The sequence below is a fragment of the Mercenaria mercenaria genome, chromosome 6 (genome assembly GCF_021730395.1).
Source record: "Mercenaria mercenaria strain notata chromosome 6, MADL_Memer_1, whole genome shotgun sequence".
Lineage (NCBI taxonomy): Eukaryota > Metazoa > Mollusca > Bivalvia > Venerida > Veneridae > Mercenaria > Mercenaria mercenaria.
Window position 1 is genome coordinate 44,470,178 of NC_069366.1, and position 21,121 is coordinate 44,491,298.

At 36.4% G+C, this 21,121-nt stretch overlaps 1 protein-coding gene across 1 annotated transcript in view; it reads right to left on the reverse strand.

The window, feature by feature from the left end:
• LOC123549067 (carboxypeptidase B-like) overlaps positions 1–21,121 on the reverse strand; it is a 37,890-nt gene that overhangs the window by 1,910 nt on the left and 14,859 nt on the right. Inside the window, exons 10-11 of the mRNA XM_053545708.1 lie at positions 15,374–15,576; positions 14,077–14,161 (exon numbers count right to left, since the gene is read on the reverse strand). Of these exons, the coding sequence (XP_053401683.1) occupies positions 14,077–14,161; positions 15,374–15,576 (288 nt within the window). The remainder of the gene's footprint in view (positions 1–14,076; positions 14,162–15,373; positions 15,577–21,121) is intronic.

A 21,121-nucleotide genomic window follows, 5' to 3' on the forward strand; every position in this document is an offset into this window, starting at 1 on the left:
CTAATCCGTAACCCCGATATATAAACAAGAGCTGTCACAGGAGTCAGCACGCTCGACTATTTCGATGCTGGATAGTGAAACTGGGCACATCTGAGGAAACTAGAGCTGTCACTGGAGTGTTTTATGACTCAATAGCCTGAGTCTATGTCAAAATTATCAACTTAAAGTAATAAGAGAGGTAAAGATAAAATGTATCAAAACACTATATAAGTATATCCTAAGCAAAAAGGGGCATAATTCATTAAATATTGGTGCCAGAGTTATGCACCTTGTGTCCTATGGTTTGGGTGATGATGTTGAACAACTACTTTAAGTCTGAATCAAATCCATTCAGTAATAACAGAGACAGAGTGAAAGTGCATCAACACTTTAACCTAAAATTCTAAGTAAAAAAGGGGAATAATTAATAAAAAATTGGTGCCAGAGTTATGCTCCTTGCGTCATATGGTGTGGGTGATGATGTTGAACATCTATTTTAAGTTTGAATTAAATCCATTCAGTAATAACAGAGACAGAGTGAAAGTGCATCAAAACTTTAAAATTCTAAGTAAAAAGGGGAAATAATTCATGAAAAATTGGTCCCAGAGTTATGCACCTTGTTTCATATGATAAGGGTAATGATGTTGAACAATTGTTTAAGTTTGAATCAGATCCATTCAATAATAACAGAGATAGAGTGAAAATGCATAAAACTTTAACCTGAAATTCTAAGTAAAAGGGGGAATAATTCATGAAAAACTGTACCAGAGTTACGCATCTTGTGTCTTATGATGTGGGTGATGATGCTGAACAACTACTTTAAGTTTGAATCAAATCCATTCAGTAATAACAGAGGTAGAGTGAAAGGGTACCAAAACTTTAACCTGAAATTCTAAGTAAAAAGGGGGAATAATTCATGAAAAAATGGGCCAGAGTTATGCACCTTGTGTCATATGATGTGAGTGATGATGCTGAACAACTATTTTAAGTTTGAATCAAATCCATTCAGTAATAACAGAGATAGAGTGAAAGTGCATCAAAACTTTAACCTGAAAATCTAAGTGAAAAGGGGGGATAATTCATGAAATATTGGTGCCAGAGTTATGGCCCTTATGTCAGATGATGTGGATGATGATGAGAAATAAGTATTTCAAGTTTGAATCAAATCCATCAAGTAATTACAGAGATAAGTTGAAAAAAGAGAGTGTAAAAAAAAACTTTAACCAAGGTGGGGACGCGGAAAGACGCTGACGCCGACGCCGACGCCGGGGCGAGTAGGATAGCTCTCCTTATACTTCGTATAGTCGAGCTAAAAAGAAACATTCTGTAGAAAACCCATCGCTATTTTCTATATTAAGAGGGTTTTTTTTTTTTTTGCAAAAAGCCGGAACACTCTTCCTTGTCATATAAATAAAACGGAAATTTCAATATTACATAGACACTTATCAATACAGTTTAGTATATTTCAATAAACTAGAATTGTCACAGGAGTGACTTATACCCCCACCATACAGTCTTGTCATAGCAGAATGGCAACCATGAGAAATTTTAAAAATACTTAGAATAATATAAAATGTAAAAAAAAAAAAAAACTTAATATTTAAAAAAAAATTTTACTCGTCTTCGGAGTAGTTCATCCTGGGCTTCCGTGGCACATGCAAGTAATACTAGTTTATGTGCCCAGGATGAGGGATGAGGTAAATATAAAATTCTCTAATATTAGAGATACACTAAAAATGAATACAAAAAAGTGTCTTACCGATGTTACAGAAAAATGTCTTTACTTTTTACATATGTCTAATAATAAAGAAGTTAGAAAAATACCTAAAATATTGAAAATCTAAAAATAGAATTTCTAAAAATAGACTAATTCTTGGAATTTAAGGGAGGGAAAGTAACTCAGTACAATAGTTAAAAAAGTTACTTCCCTTTGGCTCTAAGCCAATCATAATAATATATAGTGAAAATGCATCAAAATTATCCTTAATTTCTAAGTAAAAGGGGGCAAAATTCATGAAAAATTTGTGTAAGAGTTATGAATCTTATGTCACATGATGTGGGAGATGAGGTGAAACATCTATTTGGAGTTTGAATCAATTCCATTTAGTAACAACTGAGATATAGTGAAAATGAATCAAAATTAACCTTAGATTCTATTCTAAGTAAAAGGTGCCATAATTCATGAAAAATTGGTGTCAGAGTTATGCACCTTGTGTCACATGATGTGGGTGACAAAGTAGAACACCTATTTTAAGTTTGAATCAAATCCATTTAGAAATAACTGAGATATAGTGAAAATGCATCAAAATTAACCTTAGATTCTAAGTAAAAGGGCATAATTCATGAAAAATTGGTGTCAGAGTTATGCACCTTGTGTCGCATGATGTGGGTGAAAAGGTGAAACATCTATTTTAAGTCTGAATCAAATCCATTTAGTAATAACTGAGATGATAGATTTCGCGACGCGACGTGACGGGACGCGACAAAACTGACTCCTATATACCCCCCACCCCCACCCCCAACATGTTTGGTGGGGGTATAATTACTTTCCGTTTTTAGAACCGCATTATGTTTGATAATTTATGCGAATAAGGAATATAATCATGATTTTTCTTTTAACGCTTTTTAAAATATTTTTACACATAAAGGCACACAAAATCAAAGTCTTACATGTATGATTTTTTCTGTCTTTCAGCAGCAGTTTGTTATGTTATTGTAAAGAATAATTGAGCCGCACCATGAGAAAACCAACATAGTGCATTTGCGACCAGCATGGATCCAGACCAGCCCGCGCATCCGCGGTTTCTCTAATTGCAATAGGCTTTGAAAGCGAACAGCGTGAATCCTGACAAGACCGAGCGGATGCGCAGGCTGGTCTGGATCCATGCTGGTCGCAAATGCCCTATTTTGGTTTTCTCATGGTGCTGCTCAATTTTAAATGAATATTGTGATCAGCATACGGCCTCAACGGCTGTACAGAAAATAAGTCTACCGTTAAACTATTCTATTTACAGACACAAAATACGACATCAAAAATTGAACCAAAACACGAGAAACAGTGGCTTATGGTACTGATGATGTCATTGACGACGCAGTTGATTACAACCAAAATGATAAAACCATAAGATGCCATTTCTCATAGTGCGGTTCAATAACAACTATCTTTACATAATGTTCTTGTGGCAGATCCGACAATGTAGTTTGTTCCATATAAACTTTTCAGTTTCCTTGTTGCATGCGTCGCTATTTCATGCTTGAATAGTAAAGATCGACATTATTACTGTTAGAGTATATTAATACGCCATTTTCCGTACCAAGACTCTGGCACGTGCTTTTCTTTTGTAATTCACAAATAATACCTAAATGACCTTGTTTTGGCATATTTCGTTAAATTTCAAAAATAAAAATAAACAAGAGGGCCATGATGGCCCTATATCGCTCACCTGAGTTTAGTTGCTTGCTTTAACAAATATCTTTGCTAAAGCTTCACTAATAAAAACCAGGTGAGCAGGTCATGGTAAAGATCATTCAAGATAACTACTGAAATCTGTTTAAAAATTAAACGGGTGGTTCAAAGGTCTTTGCTGTAGCTTCAAAAACAAGAAAGTAGGCCAGTAGTTCAGGGTTAAGAATATTAAAGATGAGTATTGAAATCAGTATCAAAAGTTATAAACGTGGTCCAACTTTATATGCTGTACCTTCAAAAAACAAGAGGGTCTTGATGACCCTGGATCGCTCACCAGAGAAATATGGGCTACATGTTTCAAATGTCAAACTGATGATTTTAAGAAATTTTTTGGAAGATTTTCCGATGTACAATCAAGGAACCCCTGGGGCGGGGCCAGTTTTACCCCGGGGGTATGATTTCAACAAAGTTTGTAGAAGTCTACTAGGCAATGTTACAAATCAAATATCTAAGATCTAGGCCTTCTGGTTTATTTTTAGCAAATTTATGAAGATTTCCCTATGTACAATCAAGTAACCCCTGGGGCTGGGTCAATTTGACGTGGGGGTCAAGATTTGAACAAATTTTGTAGGGGTGCACTAGGCAATGCTACATGTCAAATATCTAAGCTCTAGGCCTTCTGGTTAATTTTTAGAAAATTTTGAAGATTTTTCTATGTACAATCAAGTAACCCCATGGGGCGGGGTCAATTTTGACCCCGGGGGTCATCATTTGAACAAATTCTGTCCACTAGGCAATGCTACATGTCAAATATCTAAGCTCTAGGCCTTCTGGTTTATTTTCAAAAAATTTTTGAAGACTTTTCTAATCAAGTGATCCCTTGGACGGGGCCAATTTTACCCCGGGGTCATGATTTCAACAAAGTTTGTAGAAATCTACTAGGCAATGTTACATATCAAATATCTAAGATCTAGGCCGTCTGGTTTATTTTTAGCAAATTTATGAAGATTTCCCTATGTACAATCAAGTAACCCCTGAGGCTGAGTCAATTTGACCCTGGGGGTCAAGATTTGAATAAATTTTGTAGAGGTCCACTAGGCAATATTACATGTCAAATATCTAAGCTCTAGGCCTTCTGATTTATTTTTAGAAAATTTTGAAGATTTTCCTATGTAAAATCAAGTGACCCCTGGGACAGGATCAATTTTGACCTCGGGGATCATGATTTGAACAAATTTTGTAGAGGTCCACTAGGCAATGCTACTTGTCAAATATCTAAGCTCTAGGCCTTCTGGTTTATTTTTTTTTTAAACTTGAAGATTTTCCTATAGAAATCTATGTAAAATCAAGTGACCCCTGGGGCGGGGTCAATTTTGACCCCGGGGTCATGATTTGAACAACTTTAGTAGACGTCCACTAGGCAATGCTACATGTCAAATATCTAAGCTCTAGGACTTCTGGTTTTTGAGAAGAAGGTTTTTTAAGATGACCCCTGGGGCGGGGTCAATTTTGACCCCGGGGTCATGACTTGAACAAACTTGGTAGAGGTCTACTAGGCGATGCTTCACACCAAATACCTAAGCTCTAGGCTTCTGGTTTTTGAGAAGAAGATTTTTAAAGTTTTTCCTTTCGGTTGCCATAGCAACCAGAGTTCTGCATGGAATTCAATTTTTTGAATAATTTTTGTAGAGCTTCACCTAAGGAACATTCCTGTCAAGTTTGGATGAAATTGGCCTAGCGGTTTATGAGGAGATGTCGTTTAAAGTAAAAGTTTACGGACAACGGACGACGGACGGTGAGTGATCCTAATAGCTCACCCTGAGCCTTTGGCTCTGGTGAGCTAACAAGAAAGTAGGTCAGAAGGTCATGATTAAGACAATTTCAGATAATTATTGAAATCTATATCAAACATTATGCTTGTAGTCCAAATTTCTTTGCCACTGCTTCAAAAACAAATAAGTAACAAGGGACCACCCGGGCGTGGCCAATATTGACCTCAGAGTCAAAATTTGAACAGTCTTGGTAGAGAACCACTAGAACATAACACATACTAAATATAAGCTCTGGGCCTTATGTTTTAAAACAAGAATTTTGTAAATGGTTTTCCCTGTACAAGACTATCTAACCTATGTGTCCCCCGGGGCGAGCCCATATAAGGATAATTTGAACAATCTTGGTAGAAGACCACTAAATGATGCTACATACCAAAGATCAAAGCCCTAGGCTTTTTGTTTTTGGACAAGAAGATGTTCAATGTTTTTCCCTATACAAGTCTATATAAACCATGTGACCCCCGGGACGGGGCCATATTTGACCCTTGGGGGATAATTTTAACACTCAAATCCCTATGATCTGTGGTTTTGGACAGGAAGATTTTCAGATTTTTTCCCTATATAAATCTATATAAGATAACAGGTAAGGGTAGATTTCAAACCATGTGAACCCCAGGCCGGAGCCATATCTGACCCTAGGGGAATAATTTGAACAGTCTAGGTAGAGCCCCTCTAAATGATACTACATACCAAATATAAAAGCCCTATGACTTGTGGGTTTGGACAAGAAGACTTTTAAAGTTTTTCTTTTCGGTTGCCATGGCAACCTGAGTTCTGTATGGCATTCAATTCTTTCCAAAAAGACCATCCAAGGAACATCTCTGTGAAGATTCATCAAAATTGTCCTAGGAGGAGATGTTGTTTAAAGGAAAGTGTGGACGGACGACGGACGGACGCAGGACGGACGGCGAACGGTGAGCGGTCACAATAGCTCATCCTGAGCACTTTGTGCTCAGGTGAGCTAAAAAATGGAATTTTATTAGTTTAAACATATTTCATTCCCAGTACATTGTAATACATGTACAAATTAAAAACAGACATCATATGTCGATCAAGATAAGTAGGAAAGGATAAGAATGAAGACACAGAGTCTTATAGAATTCTTTACGCGCCTAAGCACAAAATATAAAGATTTTTTTTCATAACAATTTTTTTCTTCTTCTTAATGTTTTTGTTTTCAAAACTTTTCGACATGGGTACGTTTGATTTACTGTGCTTTTAATTTCATGGACGCCACATTTTTCTTACATTTTAACCACCGTTTTCATTCTTGTTTTATCTAAATTGGCCTAAAGTGGGGTGGACGCATTTTGTAAGTTGCTGCTTTTAGGCGAGAAAAATGCTGGTTGCAGCTCAAAATGGCGCCATTTGTTTACTTTTTGACATAATAGAGGACACATCTTGCAGTGGTATGTATGTTTATTATATACGAATTTTCAAACGATAACGCCCAGTTGGTGGCGATAAAATTTATCTTCACTCGGCTTTTTATCTTACATGTTTATCTTTGTTTGTTAAAACGTTATAGAAGGTACAGTGCCAGTTTATAGTGACGAAAACATCGTAGCCGTGAATGAAAATGTAATTCTTGTACAAAACGAACACTTTATGAGATGTTAATTGATTTGGACACATACATAAATTTATACTGTAATTGAAGATTTTTATGTGCTACTTCTAAAACCTCCCATTGCTAAAATATTTTGGTACAAGCAACATTTTGTTGTTTGATGTTGTATATACGACATTTTTGTTGTGTGATTGTTCTACCGAGATGTCTTCTTGAAGTTTTCAATCCAATATAAATATTGGCAATAAGAAATATTTAAAAGTGATATACATATAATACTAAATGTAATGTGGTTCTCACCGATAGTAGTGAAAGCAACAGAAATATTATGCATTTCTCTAGACTTTTCGTACATTTTTAATTCCTGATACTGAAGATCAGATAGTTAATTACTGCCGCCTGGGGGAGCAGACATATAGAAAGGTTTTATGTAGGTCATGTTCCATGGGCACGTCTCGTATCTAATTAGGTACCGTATAAAAATTAAAAAGACAATAACATATTCCTTTTTCCATCAAAAAAGTTTGATTTCGATAAGGAACATTTAATTTAAATTAGTTATGCCCCTTTTTAACTTCGAATTTTCTGGTTAAAGCTTTTGATAAAGTGAAATATCTCTGTTACTATCAAAGCTTTTGACTTGAAACTTAAAATAGATATTTTCTATCAAAGTCTATACAAGGAGAAATAATCCCCATAACTCTGGTTTGAATTGTGACAAAGTTATGCCCATCTTAACTTAGAATTTTTCGTTAAAGTTTTTGATAAAGTCAAATATCTCTGTTACTATCAAAGTTTTTAACTTGCAACTTAAAATAGTAATTCACTATCAAAGTCTACACCAGGAGAAACAATCCCAATCACTTTGATTTAAATTCTGATATAGTTATGCCCATTTTTAACTAAGATTTTTTGGTGAAAGTTTTTGATAAAAGTCAAATATCCCTGTTACTATTACAGTTTTTGACTTGCAGCTTAAAATAGTAATTCACTATCTTCTTTTTTCTTCTTCTTCTTAATACTACACTCCCTCAAAATAATGAAGATTATGTGTAGGCGCTGAAGAATTTAAAATAACTTTAAAAGATATAGAGTTTGTACATACAGAAAATTATAGTTCAAGAGCTAAAAGTCTTTTCATTTTTTTTTTTTTTTTTTTTTGTTTTTCTTATACAAATTTAGGATAAAATATTTGTACAGTAGAATGAGTAGTTGTTGTTTAATTAACTATGGCTGAGACAACAACAGGCACAGCGACGATGGTCTTAAACATGTCAACTGTGGCTGCTTCATGGGCTGTAATTGGCAACAAGTTCCACTGGCTAACGGTCCTGGGATAGAATGAAACTTTATATGAGTCTTTAGATGTTCCAATGTGCCTGAATGTGTGTATGCTACCATACCTTGTTCTTAAGCCTGTAGGGACCAATAAATTATTTTCAGGGTAAATAGCTACAATGTGATGGACTATTTTATAAAACATGATGAGCCTTGCTCTAGTTCTTCTGATTTCTAGGGTTGGCCAATTCAAATTATTTAGCATGTCTGAGACCGAACTTGTATTATGGTAACGACTGGTGACAAATCTTGCGGCTCTTCTCTGGACCCTCTCAATCTGATTTATATGATTTCTAGTGTGTGGGTCCCAGACTGTTGAAGAGTATTCTAATTTGGGTCTAACTATGGCTTTATAGGCATGTTCTTTTACTTTTGAGGAGCTAATTTTTAAGTTTCTACGAAGAAAACCAAGTGACTGATTTGCCATATTTGTAATGGAATTGATGTGTTTTGAGGATTCAACTTTTTCTAAAGCATGATTATGTAATTTATAGCAAAACTTGATGAGGTTCTTTTTCTGTGTGATGCTAAGAATATTACATTTATCTGGGTGGAAGTGCATCAGCCAATCCTGTTCCCATTTACCAGCAGCTTCTAAGTCGGACTGAAGCAGTTTTGCATCTGTTATGTTTTTAACTTCTCTATAGATAATACTATCGTCTGCAAAAAGTCTAACGGTACTATGTTCAATATAATCGGCAAAATCATTTATATAGATTAGGAACAGGATCGGTCCCAGAACAGTGCCCTGGGGAAAGCCAGAGGTCACAGGCACTTTCCCGGACATCTGACCCTCCAGGACAACTGTCTGGGTTCGATCATCAAGAAAATCTAATATCCAGTTCCAGGCATTACAAGTTACACCATAGTATTTCAATTTATATAAAAGATGTCTATGAGGTACTTTGTCAAAAGCTTTGGCAAAATCCATAATGATGATATCTGTCTGAATATTTTTGTTATTAGACTGGTTAATATTTTGGATGAAAGAGATAAGCTGGGTTTCACATGAGCGAGCTGATCGGAAGCCATGCTGCAGGTCATAAAGAATGTTGTTACTTTCCAAGTGAGACATTATATTACTGGAAATCACATGTTCCAAAAGCTTACAACAAATACATGTTAGGGAGATTGGTCTATAGTTAATAGTCTCATGCTTATCTCCCTTTTTAAAAACAGGACATACATTTGCATGTTTCCAGTCTGATGGAATTCTGCCCAAAGCAAGAGACCTATTAAAAATAATTGTGAGAATTGGTGAGATGCTATCCTTACATTCCTTCAAGATTCTTGCATGGATGTTATCTGGACCCGAAGCTTTATGGGGGTTAATATTACCAAGTAATTTATTAATACCATTTTGGTTGATGGAAATATTTGACATTTGTGGATGGGGACTCGGACCTTTATCTGGTATCTGTTGAGAATTATCAGGTGTAAATGCCTTTTGGAACTGGTCATTAAGGATGTTTGCTTTTGTAATTGTTTCTGATTTTAGTATTCCATTTTCACGAAGAGGTGGTATAGTAGAACTTTCTGTTTTCTGTCCTTTTATATAGGAAAATAATTTTTTTGGCAATTTATTTATTTTTGAATTTTCTTGGTCAGGGATTTTGATGTCAAATATCATGTTCTCAACATAGGACCAGTACGCTGTACGCTGTTCTTTTTGTATTTCTGATTTTAAGCGTCTTATATCATCGGATTTGCAATGGTTTTTATTTCTTTTTGTTAATTTACGCTTGTATTTATTCATTTTCTTTCTTAATTCATTTGATATCCAAGGTAATTTATTACTTTGCTTGCTCATTTTTGATGGAATATTTTTAGAGATAGAATTTTGGAGGTTTAATTTAAATTTATTCCACAATTTATCAACATTTTCAGAATTTTGTTCCTGCAGTATTTCATTATGAGTAACAATTAGATCTTCTTTTATACCTTCCCAATTTGCTTTTGGATATAATAAAATTTTTCGAGGTTTTGGCTTGCATCTACGAAGGGAAGTATTACAGGTTGACATGATAATATCGTGATCTGCTTCACCAATAGGAGGGATTGTCTCTATGTTATCTGCAATTTTTGGATAATTTGTAAAAATAAGGTATAAAATCTTATCATTTCTTGTTGGTTTATCTACCAGTTGTGTTAGCGAATGATCTGCAGCAATATCAAGAAGCTCCTGATGCTGTTTTATATTTGGTCTACCAGGAGTTGTGCTGTGGGACTTCCAGTCTATAAAGTATCAAAGTATACACCAGGAAAAACAATCCCCATCACTCTGATTTGAATTTGGACATAGTTATGCCCCTTTTAAATTTAGATTTTTTTGGTTAATGTTATGTAAAGATTTTACTGGCAAAGCTCTAATTCAGAGTCAAGCACTGAGAAAAGTCGAGCGTGCTGTCTAACGGACAACTCAACAACATTACTCTATCCTCCTCTTCTGTTTAATTGTCTGTTGTTATATTTTCTGGTCCTTCGGGATCATTGATTTCAACTCATTTAGATTTGAAGATTGAATACTGCTTAAGCCGGTGCTAGAGGGCGTGGGCAGTGTTGCATTTTCCATTACTGCTCATGAACAGACTCAATCAAACCGAGTCTGCAATTTTCACTGTTTGCCTTGTTCTCGGTGCTTCCGAGGGATCTACTTTCCAGATTTTATTTACTTCACAACAGCGGGTGTTAAGTGCTGTGTGGCGGCCGTAAAAAGTCGCCTCGACTTCATCTCAGTGTTGTTATATTTTCTGGTCCTTCGGGATCATTGATTTCAACTCATTTAGATTTGAAGATTGAATACTGCTTAAGCCGGTGCTAGAGGGCGTGGGCAGTGTTGCATTTTCCATTACTGCTCATGAACAGACTCAATCAAACCGAGTCTGCAATTTTCACTGTTTGCCTTGTTCTCGGTGCTTCCGAGGGATCTACTTTCCAGATTTTATTCCTTTATTTTAATTGTCCGCATTCGTGTCGGGTCGAGTTCATGAATGAAATTTAAAACCAAACTGACAAGTTTCACGTAATACTGGCGTTATGCATTTTCAATGATATGTCATGAACGCGCAATCAAACCGTAGTCTGCACTTTTTCACTGTTTGCCTTTGTTTTCGGTGCTTCCAGGGCATCACTTTCCAATTTATCTTTATGTTAATTGTCCGCATCGTGTGATCGAGTATGAATGAAATTTAACAATGGACAAGTTTCACGTACATAGGCGCTAGATCATTTACAGTGAATTGACGCCACGAACTTACCTGCTACTTTTGACTAATCGCTTATTAGTTTACGTCAGCATACCTACAACTATGTAGAATTACGCAGTAGTACAAAGATAAGATTAGGATCACGTACAGGACTTACTTTAGCACCTTATTTTTAAGTATCTCCCTACATAATGCTTTTATATAGGATAAGACTCTAAATATAGACTATATATAAGTTACATATACCTTAAAATAATTGGTTTAATTTTTCATACGCCAGGACATATTGACCTGGAGACTAAGAATGGTTTTTGGACTCTAATAAATGAAGTATGACAGCTATAGCATTCCATCTTTACTTATTGACTAAACACTACTAGTGCAAGATCCCTTTGGCTTTTGGGGTTAGTGGCTTAAAGGTCAAGGTCATAGGGACCTGACTGAATTTCTGATATTTTTTTCGTTTCCTTGATCTTTAATAAAAGAGTGTAAAAGCTACGCTTTTCAGACGTAACACAATGACTAAGTACACGTGGATTCGGTGGCTCATCAAGGTCAGTTTTTATACGTCCGAAGGGACGTATCATGTTATGACGCCAGTGTTCGTCTGTCCGTCCGTCCGTTAGCAATTTTGTGTCCGCTCTGTAACTTTTGAACCCCTTGAAGGATTTCGAAGAAACTTTACACAAATGTTCACCACACCCTTGAAGGATTTCGAAGAAATTTGACACAAATGTTCACCACATCGAGACAATGTGCAGAGTGCAAGTTTTGGATGGCTGGGTTCAATGTCAAGGTCACAACTAAGGGTCAAAGGTAATATTCATGATATGCACGAGTCAGTTAAGAACAAATGAAAGAAAGAACCTAAATAAAATTGCAGATTACTTTGAGGACTAAGGTACAATGCAGCATCTCTTTTGAAATGTCAAAATTGTACATCCTGCAATGGACTCTCATTTAATTTCTTTTAGTTACTCAAACAAAATACTTCTAAATAAGGAAGAAAATATATTTCATAAAAAAAACCGCACATTTATGGGATTGAGAATTAAAAAGGAAAAATTCAATGAAATTGATTTGTAATTTTGAAACTTACATTTTGATAATCTACCGCAAAGGTCCGATAATTACGTTCTAATCCGGTCTGGTAATGAATATGTTGGAGAAATAAATACAATAAAACTTTGGTATATTTGTGACACGCTTGACTTTCAATCCAGAGGTCCAGTGTTCAAATACCAGTCAAGCACTGGGAATTTATGAGATGCTTTTTAGAGTAGACCACCTAAGTATGAGGTCTGTATTGTTTCTTCCAAGGAAACAGAGCTACGTGTGTATTGATGCTATACACTAAGCACATTAATGATTAAAAAAGAGCTAAGTTCAGTAAGCCAGAAATGCTTGACTCTAAAGGTTTTCTCTCTTTCTATTACTGGGACTTTCTCCCGTTCTGACGCTCTAGTCAGATCGCTCTGTGTCTGTACTGAAAGAGGATGAATTTGGCACCCAAAGTGGCTGCCTCTGTACTGTAAAACACCTTTTATTCGCGAGAATTTAATTTTCGCTAATATTCGCGAGGTATTCGCGAGTATGTTAACGTGTTCGTAATGAAAGGGTGCTGAGTAAATCTACTAATCTAATAATAAAAATAATATAATAACAATAATAATTAGAAGAAAAAGGAAGGAGAAGAATGCAATGTTGCGTGTTGGCTGCATAGTAAGATCTAAAATGATTGAACGCATCAGTGTCATTTACAGGCAAATAATTGTCCGTAGGTAGGACCACAAGACTTATGTGGGTTCTGCACAGAAAAAACGCAAGTTAAACACGAAGAAAGTATATGTTTTTTTCTGTTTGTTTATACTAGTATGAAGATATGATATTAATGCATAAACAATAAATAATATTTGCGACATAATTAGAATGATAATAAAGAGCTGTACCGTTTGAAAACTTTTATAAACTGACAATTTTTATGTTGTTAATTGTATATAGATCTATATTGTAGGAAAAACTGTGTTTCAATTATGATGCTACATGTAATTATATATATATATATTTTCTGGTAGAACAATCACACAACAAAAATGTTGTGTATACAACATCAAACAACAAAATGTTGCTTGTACCAAAATATTTTTGCAATGGGAGGTTTTAGAAATAGCACATAAAAATCTTCAATTACAGTATAATTTATGTATATGTCCAAACCAATAAACATCCCGTAAAGTGTTCGTTTTGTACAGAAATTACATTTTCATGCACGGCTACGATGTTTTCGTCACTACAAACTGGCACTGTACCTTCAATAACTTTTTAATACACAAAGATAAACATGTAAGACAAAAAGCCGAGTGAAGATAAATTATATGGCCACCAACTGGGCGTTATCGTCTGAAAATTCGTATATAATAAACACACTTACCGCTGCAAAATGTGTCCTCTGTTATGTCAACAAGTAAACAAATGGCGGCATTTTGAGCTGCAACCAGCATCTAGCATTTCTCACCTAAAAGCATCAACTTACAAAATACGTCCAGCACCCCCCCCCCCCCCCCCCCCCCCCCCCCCCCCCCCCCCCCCCCTCCCCTGTATTTGTATCAATAACGTAACCTAGTATTCATTTAACCAATGACACGATGGCGTAGGGGTAAGATGTCTGACTTTTACGCACGTTACCATAGAATAAGCGGGAAAATAAGCAAAGTCCATCACCCGGGTAACTTCAAATAAACTCACACAAAGTATTTGTAGATGAACCAATCGTATACTTTTTACGATGAAGACTTTTGATAGCCGCGACAGCGTCACCAGCAGCAGCGTCCTTAAACACGTTACAACACTTTCATTTCAGTTTTTCAAAATTAAGATGAATATTAAGACTTTCAAATGGCCTAGATTAACAAATTTCTATCTAAATGACAACTTTATCAGCTGAAGTGTCATCAAACACATGTAAAACATAAATACCAGTGAGATTGTAAAAACAATGAATAAATGAGATACACCCACTTTGATTTGACAAAACTAATTTAGATTTTAATGAGATCATTATAGTGAGCAGTGACTGTTTCCGATGTGGTTCCATAAGAACTGATAATAAGAGCATCGCAATGCGGAGTAATATACACCCGAAGGTATTACATTTGGCCCCTTAGTGTGATCGAAGGGTCATATCAGAGGATGGGAGCAAAATTTAAAGAACTTTGCTGTTGAAGCCCAAAGGACAGGAACAACAAAGGGAAGAATTTTTTTAAAAATCTGAGTCCACAGAAATTCCCTACCAGGTATAGATATGTCAAAATACACCTAAAATTGGAGGTACCATCCATGTTGTTACACAGAGAAGTGGTCTCGGTTTTTCCGTACGGCCAATAATAAAAAAGTTACAAAATAAGCTATTTATAGTAACATAAAAGGGAAGTAATTAAAAAATATTGTCAGTTATCAAAAAAGGTATCTGCCAAATTTAAATTAGAGCACCGCAATGTAGAGCAATATACACACGAAACAAAGTCATATGACCTTTGACCCCTAACTGTGACTTTGAACTTGAAGCGAGCCATCCGAAACATGCGCTCTGCACGTCGTCTAGCTTGATGTGGTGAACATTTGTGCCAAGTTTCTTTGAAATCCTTCGTTCATGAGTTACAGAACGGACACGAAACAAAGTCATATGACCTTTGACATAAGGGTTCAAGAGCTACAGAGAGGACACGAAATTGCTAACGGACAGACGGACACCGGGGTATAACATAATACGTCCCTTCGGGCGTATACAAACCCAATGACATTGTGTAAAATGTATATATCAGTCTTATCGGCAGCAGTATCCTTAAGGTAGCGGACTAGAAAAGATAATCGGCATATTCCGTTCGTTTACGTATCCTCCATATGTGATTCCGGTATTCTCCGGTTGTTACGAAAAAAAAAAACAACAATTTTCTGTTACGGCCGAATATGTGCATTTCATGTGTAACAAAAATATAGATATTCAAAGCTTTTAAATTATTAAACTCAAAAAATTTGTTCTTACTAGATCAAGATAATCATTTGGTAAAGCTGATGTATAACCCCAAGGGTACAGCCACATTTGTCCGTACGAGTGGATTGTAAGGTAGGCATCGAACTCGGATCCATGATTTAGTAAATAGTTGACAATATTCGCTGTCTCTGGTTCGGAACCTTTGTAACTTCCACTGTATATATCACTGCACGGATTTGTACTTCCACCAACGGCTGGAAAAGAACAGGAACGTAAGTGGAACAAGAGCATTGAATAGTTTATCAAGCAGCACTTCGATCAGTGCTATTCAGATATTGGCAATCCTTACATTTTACCATTAAAAATGACACTTTTAAATTTAATGGCACTTCTACGTTAAATGTAAGCCAGTTACTGTTTTTATTTCGTTGTGATATTCTACGTCGCATTTTAAAGTAGTTCCTCTATATTTTTAGAACATGTAAAAAAGCCTTATTATATAATTTTTGTGTTCATACCCATAGTAGCTGTCATTTTTAAAAGATTCCGCCGTAGTGACAACTTGCATAAAAAGTCTATATTAGAATATATATGACCCCTACTTTTCTTAGCGTTTTTTTTTTTTTATCTTAGTGTCATTTGTGAACATAGTTGAGTAATTTCATTTTAAGACAGCTCTGGGAAGATTGTGTGATTCTGCGCAACCAAAATATATTGAAACATCAAAGATGAATTTAGAAGCCAGTTTCAAAACTTGCCTTTCGTCTCACATACTAGAGATATCTCAATACTTATCAAATGCAGCAGTAAAACTAGAAATCATCTTAATAAAAAAAAGTAGTCCACTTTTTAATACGTTTATATTAAAGGGAGGTAATTACAAAATTTAAACAAGAGAGCCATGATGGCCCTATATCGCTCACCTGAGTACCATTGCTCAAAATGATATGATCAAGTTTTGACAAAGAGCACATAGGCATACACATTAAATATCATCAGGATAAATATTTTCTTGTAACAGTCCCTTTTGACCTAACGTCGTTTCGATGAGGTGAACATTTGTGTCAGGTTTATTTGAAATCCTTCAAGAGGTTCAAGAGTTACAGAGCGGAAGGGAAATTGCTAACCAACAGACAGACAGACAGACGGACACCGAGGCCATAATACGTCCCTTCGAGCGTATAAAAAGGAATCGAGATCTTATGGTGATACAATTTGTGTGCAAGTTTGGTTAAAATCAAATCATAAACTAGAGCTATCACTAAAGGTGATGAATGTACCCCCTGCATGCACTGACACAGTACATTGCAATTTGACGCACACAAGATTGCATAATTATGTGGACTGTATGTATATAGACTGTATGTATACAGTATAGTAACAAAAAACAAAGTCCCATAACTATGCAGAATATTTATCTAAAAGAATGTAACATGCACCATGTACAACTAGGGTTGGTACTGATCACTTGTGTGAAGTTTCATTAAATTGTGTGTAAGGGTTTGGTAGATTAGGCACGCACAAGATTGCATATGCAGACTGTATGTACATAGTATGTTAACAAGAAACAAAGTCCCATAACTCTGCAATTTTTGTCGCTGAAAGAACCTAACATGCCCCATGCACAACTACTGTTGTTACTGATCACTTGTGTGAAGTTTCATTAAATTGTGTCAAGGGGATGAGGAGAGATGATGCGCACAAGATTGTGTCTATGTATACAGTATAGTAACAAAAGAACAAAGTCCCATAACTCTGCAAATTTTTTTTCTGAAAGAACCTAACATGCCCCATGCACAACTACTGTTGTTACTGATCACTTGTGTGAAGTTTCATTAAATTGTGTCAAGGGGATGAGGAGAGATGGTGCGCACAAGATTGTGTCTATGTATATAGTATAGTAACAAAAAAAAACAAAGTCCCATAACTCTGCCAATTTTTTTTCTAAAAGAACCTAACATGCCCCATGCACAACTACTGTTGGTACTGATCACTTGTGTGAAGTTTCATTAAATTGTGTCAAGGGTATGAGGAGAGATGGTGCGCACAAGATTGTGTCTATGTATATAGTATTGTAACAAAAAAACAAAGTCCCATAACTCTGCAAATTTTTTTTCTAAAAGAACCTAACATGCCCCATGCACAACTACTGTTGGTACTGATCACTTGTGTGAAGTTTCATTAAATTCTGTCAAGGGGATAAGGAGAGATGGTGCGCACAAGATTGCGTCTACGGACAGACGGACAGACGACCAGACGGACAGACAGACAGACAACCTGAAACCAGTATACCCCCCTTACAACTTTGTTGACAGGGGGTACAATGAAGCTGCTATTGTGCAGACAAGTTCAAAATAGCTAATTTTGGCCCTTTCAGGGGTCATAACTCTGGAACCCATTACGGGATCTGGCCGGTTCAAGAAAGGAACCAAGATCATATGGTGACACAAATTTTGTGCAAGTTTGATTAAATTCAAATCATAAATTAAGCTGCTATTGTGAAGACAAGGTCAAAATAGCTAATTCTGACACTATCAGGGGCCATAACTCTGGAATCCATAAAGGAATCTGGCCAGTTCAAGAAAGGAACCAAGATCTTATGGTGATGCAAGTTGTGTGAAAGTTTGGTAAAAATCAAATCATAAATGAAGCTGCTATTGTGCAGAAAAGTCAAAATAGCTAATTTTGGCCCTTTCAGGGGTCACAACTCTGGAACTCATAACGGGATCTGGCCAGTTCGAGAAAGGAACCAAGATCTTATGGTGATACAAGTTGTGTGCAAGTTTGGTTAAAATAAAATCATAAATGAAACCACTATCGTGCAGACAAGAAATTGTTGACGGACGGACGCACGGACGGACTGACGACGGACGACGGACGAAGGGTGATCTTAAAAGCTCACCTTGTCACTATGTAACAGGTGAGCTAAAAACAAACAAAACACATGTGTCTAACAGGGATCTATCTCTATGTTATTATGTTATTACTCAGGGCAGACTTATGGTGTTTTTACCTTTCATTTCCTCTTACACACATTGTGTCATAAAAATGTAACATTAATTAACCTTCAGTGATTTTAATGTCATTCTCTTAAATATAAAAATGGGAACAAATTAAAGACAGTTAAAAGGGGAGTCAATTTGGCATAAAGCAGTAAGAACTGTGGAACATTTTATGTCAACTTCCTCATGCGACAACAGTTTTTCTAAAGCTGCAATGAAATACCTTCATTAGTTTAGAGCTATTTAAAAGTATACTTGACAGAATTTTCTATTGGACAAAATTAATATTACATTTAGTTTATGTAATCATATATTTAGTAAATTTGTGTATCAACAGAACTATGCATTATGTTAAAATTAGGACACGCTGTTTGTATGTATGGCTGACCACAGTATAAGTGTGTACTGCCACTAAAAACTGGACGTTTTACAAAGTGTAAAAATAGATTGTCAAAGTTATGGGATCTAACATGTGAACTTAAATTGTGATTCCTGTTTTGAAGTTCCAATGCCATAACTCCATGTTCAAGGAAAACATCAATTTTGTCACATTTTCTATGTTAACAAGGCAGTCTGAAAGACAGCTAAATCCCCCGCCACTACTATGGATAGTGAAAGGGTAAACCTTTGATTTTAGCTGTGACCTTGACCTTAAACTGACATGACTGACTCATGAATTCTGCACAACGTCTTGATGAGGTGATCATTTGACCCAAGTTTCATGAAAATCCTTCAAGGGGATTAGGAGATGCAGAGCTGAAACCTTTGACCTTCAGTTGTGACCTTGACCTTGAGTTGACATGGCTGACTCATGAGTTCTTGATGAGGTGATCATTTGACCCAAGTTTGATGAAAATCCTTCAAGGGGTTTAGGAGATACAGAGTGGACACAAAATGGAAGGCTCAAACCTTCGACCCTTAGTTGTGACCTTGACCTTGAGCTGGCATGGTTGACTCATAATTTCTGCATATCGTTTTGATGAGGTAATCATTTTACCCAAGTTTTATAAAATTCCTTCAAGGGGTTTAGGAGATATAGAGCGGACACGAAATGGAAGGCTCAAACCTTTGACCTTCAGTTGTGACCTTGACCTTGAGCCGACATGGCTGACTCATAAGTTCTGCACATCGCCTTGATCAGGTGATCATTTGACCCAGGTTTGATGAAAATCCTTCAAGGAGTTTAGGAGATATAGAGCGGACACAAAATGGAAGGCTCAAACCTTTGACCCTAAGTTGTGACCTCGACCTTGAGCCGGCATGACTGATTTATGGGTTCTGCACATCGTCTTGATGAGGTGATCGTTTGACCCAAGTTTGATAAAATTCCTTCAAGAGGTTTAGGAGATAAAGAGCGGACACAAAATGGAAGGCTCAAACCTTTGACCTTGAGTTGTGACCTTGACCTTGAGCCGACAAGGCTGACCCATGAGTTCTGCACATCGTCTTGATGAGGTGATCATTTAACCCAAGTTTCATGAAAATCCTTCAAGGAGTTTAGCAGATATAGAGCGGACACAAAATGGAAGGCTCAAAACCTTTGACCCTAAGTTGTGACCTTGACCTTGAGCCGGCATGGCTGACTCATGGGTTCTGCACATCGTCTTGATGAAGTGATCATTTGACCCAAGTTTTATAAAATTCCTTCAAGGGGTTTATGAGATATAGAGCGGACACAAAATGGCAGGCTCAAACCTTTGACCTTGAGTTGTGGCCTTGACCTTGAACCGACAAGGCTGACTCATGGGTTCTGCACATCGTCTTGATGAGGTGATCATTTGACCCAAGTTTCATGAAAATCCTTCAAGGGGTTTAGGAGATATGGACCGGACACGATTTTGTTACGGACGGAAGGACGGAAGGACGGACGGAAGTTCCAACGAAACGGTATTTATGTGACACCCCCATTGTTCTCTCTATTGTTCTATCAGTCACATAAAAAGAAAAAGGTCACATAAACAGAACGGAATGAATGACATCAAAGAGAAAGTACCGTTATGAAGTCACTTAACCATCATTTCGCGGGCACGGACGGACGCAGACCATTCCTATAATCCCTCCGCCACGGCGGGGGATTAAAAAGGAGACTATCTTTGTCAAAATAAAAGGCAAAATATGGCACTTTGTGTATTACTTAATACACCAACTTTGTCACATTTTCTATGTCAAAAAGGAGACTATCTTTGTCAAAATAAAAGGCAAAATATTGGAATATTATTCAAATGCTTGTGTGAAACGACAATTGAATACATGAGATGCTTTAAGAACTATTGTAAGAAATGTGCAAAGGGTAGATAATTTGTCAAAATAAAACTGAGATTCATGGGATCTGGCATGTAAACCTTGTCTTATGATCTACAAATATATTGTAAGTATCATTAGGATATTGGTTCCTAAGATTGGACGGGACAGGACAGACGGAACGGAACGAGACGCAGCGGACAAGGTGAGTCCTATATATCAGCCAACAATTAAAGATTGGTGGAGGTTTTTATTATTACAACTTGATGTCACGTAGTAAACAACACTAGCCGCTCTCCTGTAACAACCATTTGCAAGAAGTATATAATTTTCTTTGCAAAATATTTCTGCCACCACAAGAAAGCTAGGCAGCTATCGCGATACTTTATAAAACTATCTTGATATAGCAGACTATCTCAATAGTTGAAATTTTCCTAGAAAATTTATTGCGATAATTAACATTGTTATTTGCGTAAATGCCCAGCTCTGTCATTTTACACCGATCTACACTGCAGAATTTAGCTAAAAATTTGATCAAAATGGGATAGGGCGTGTG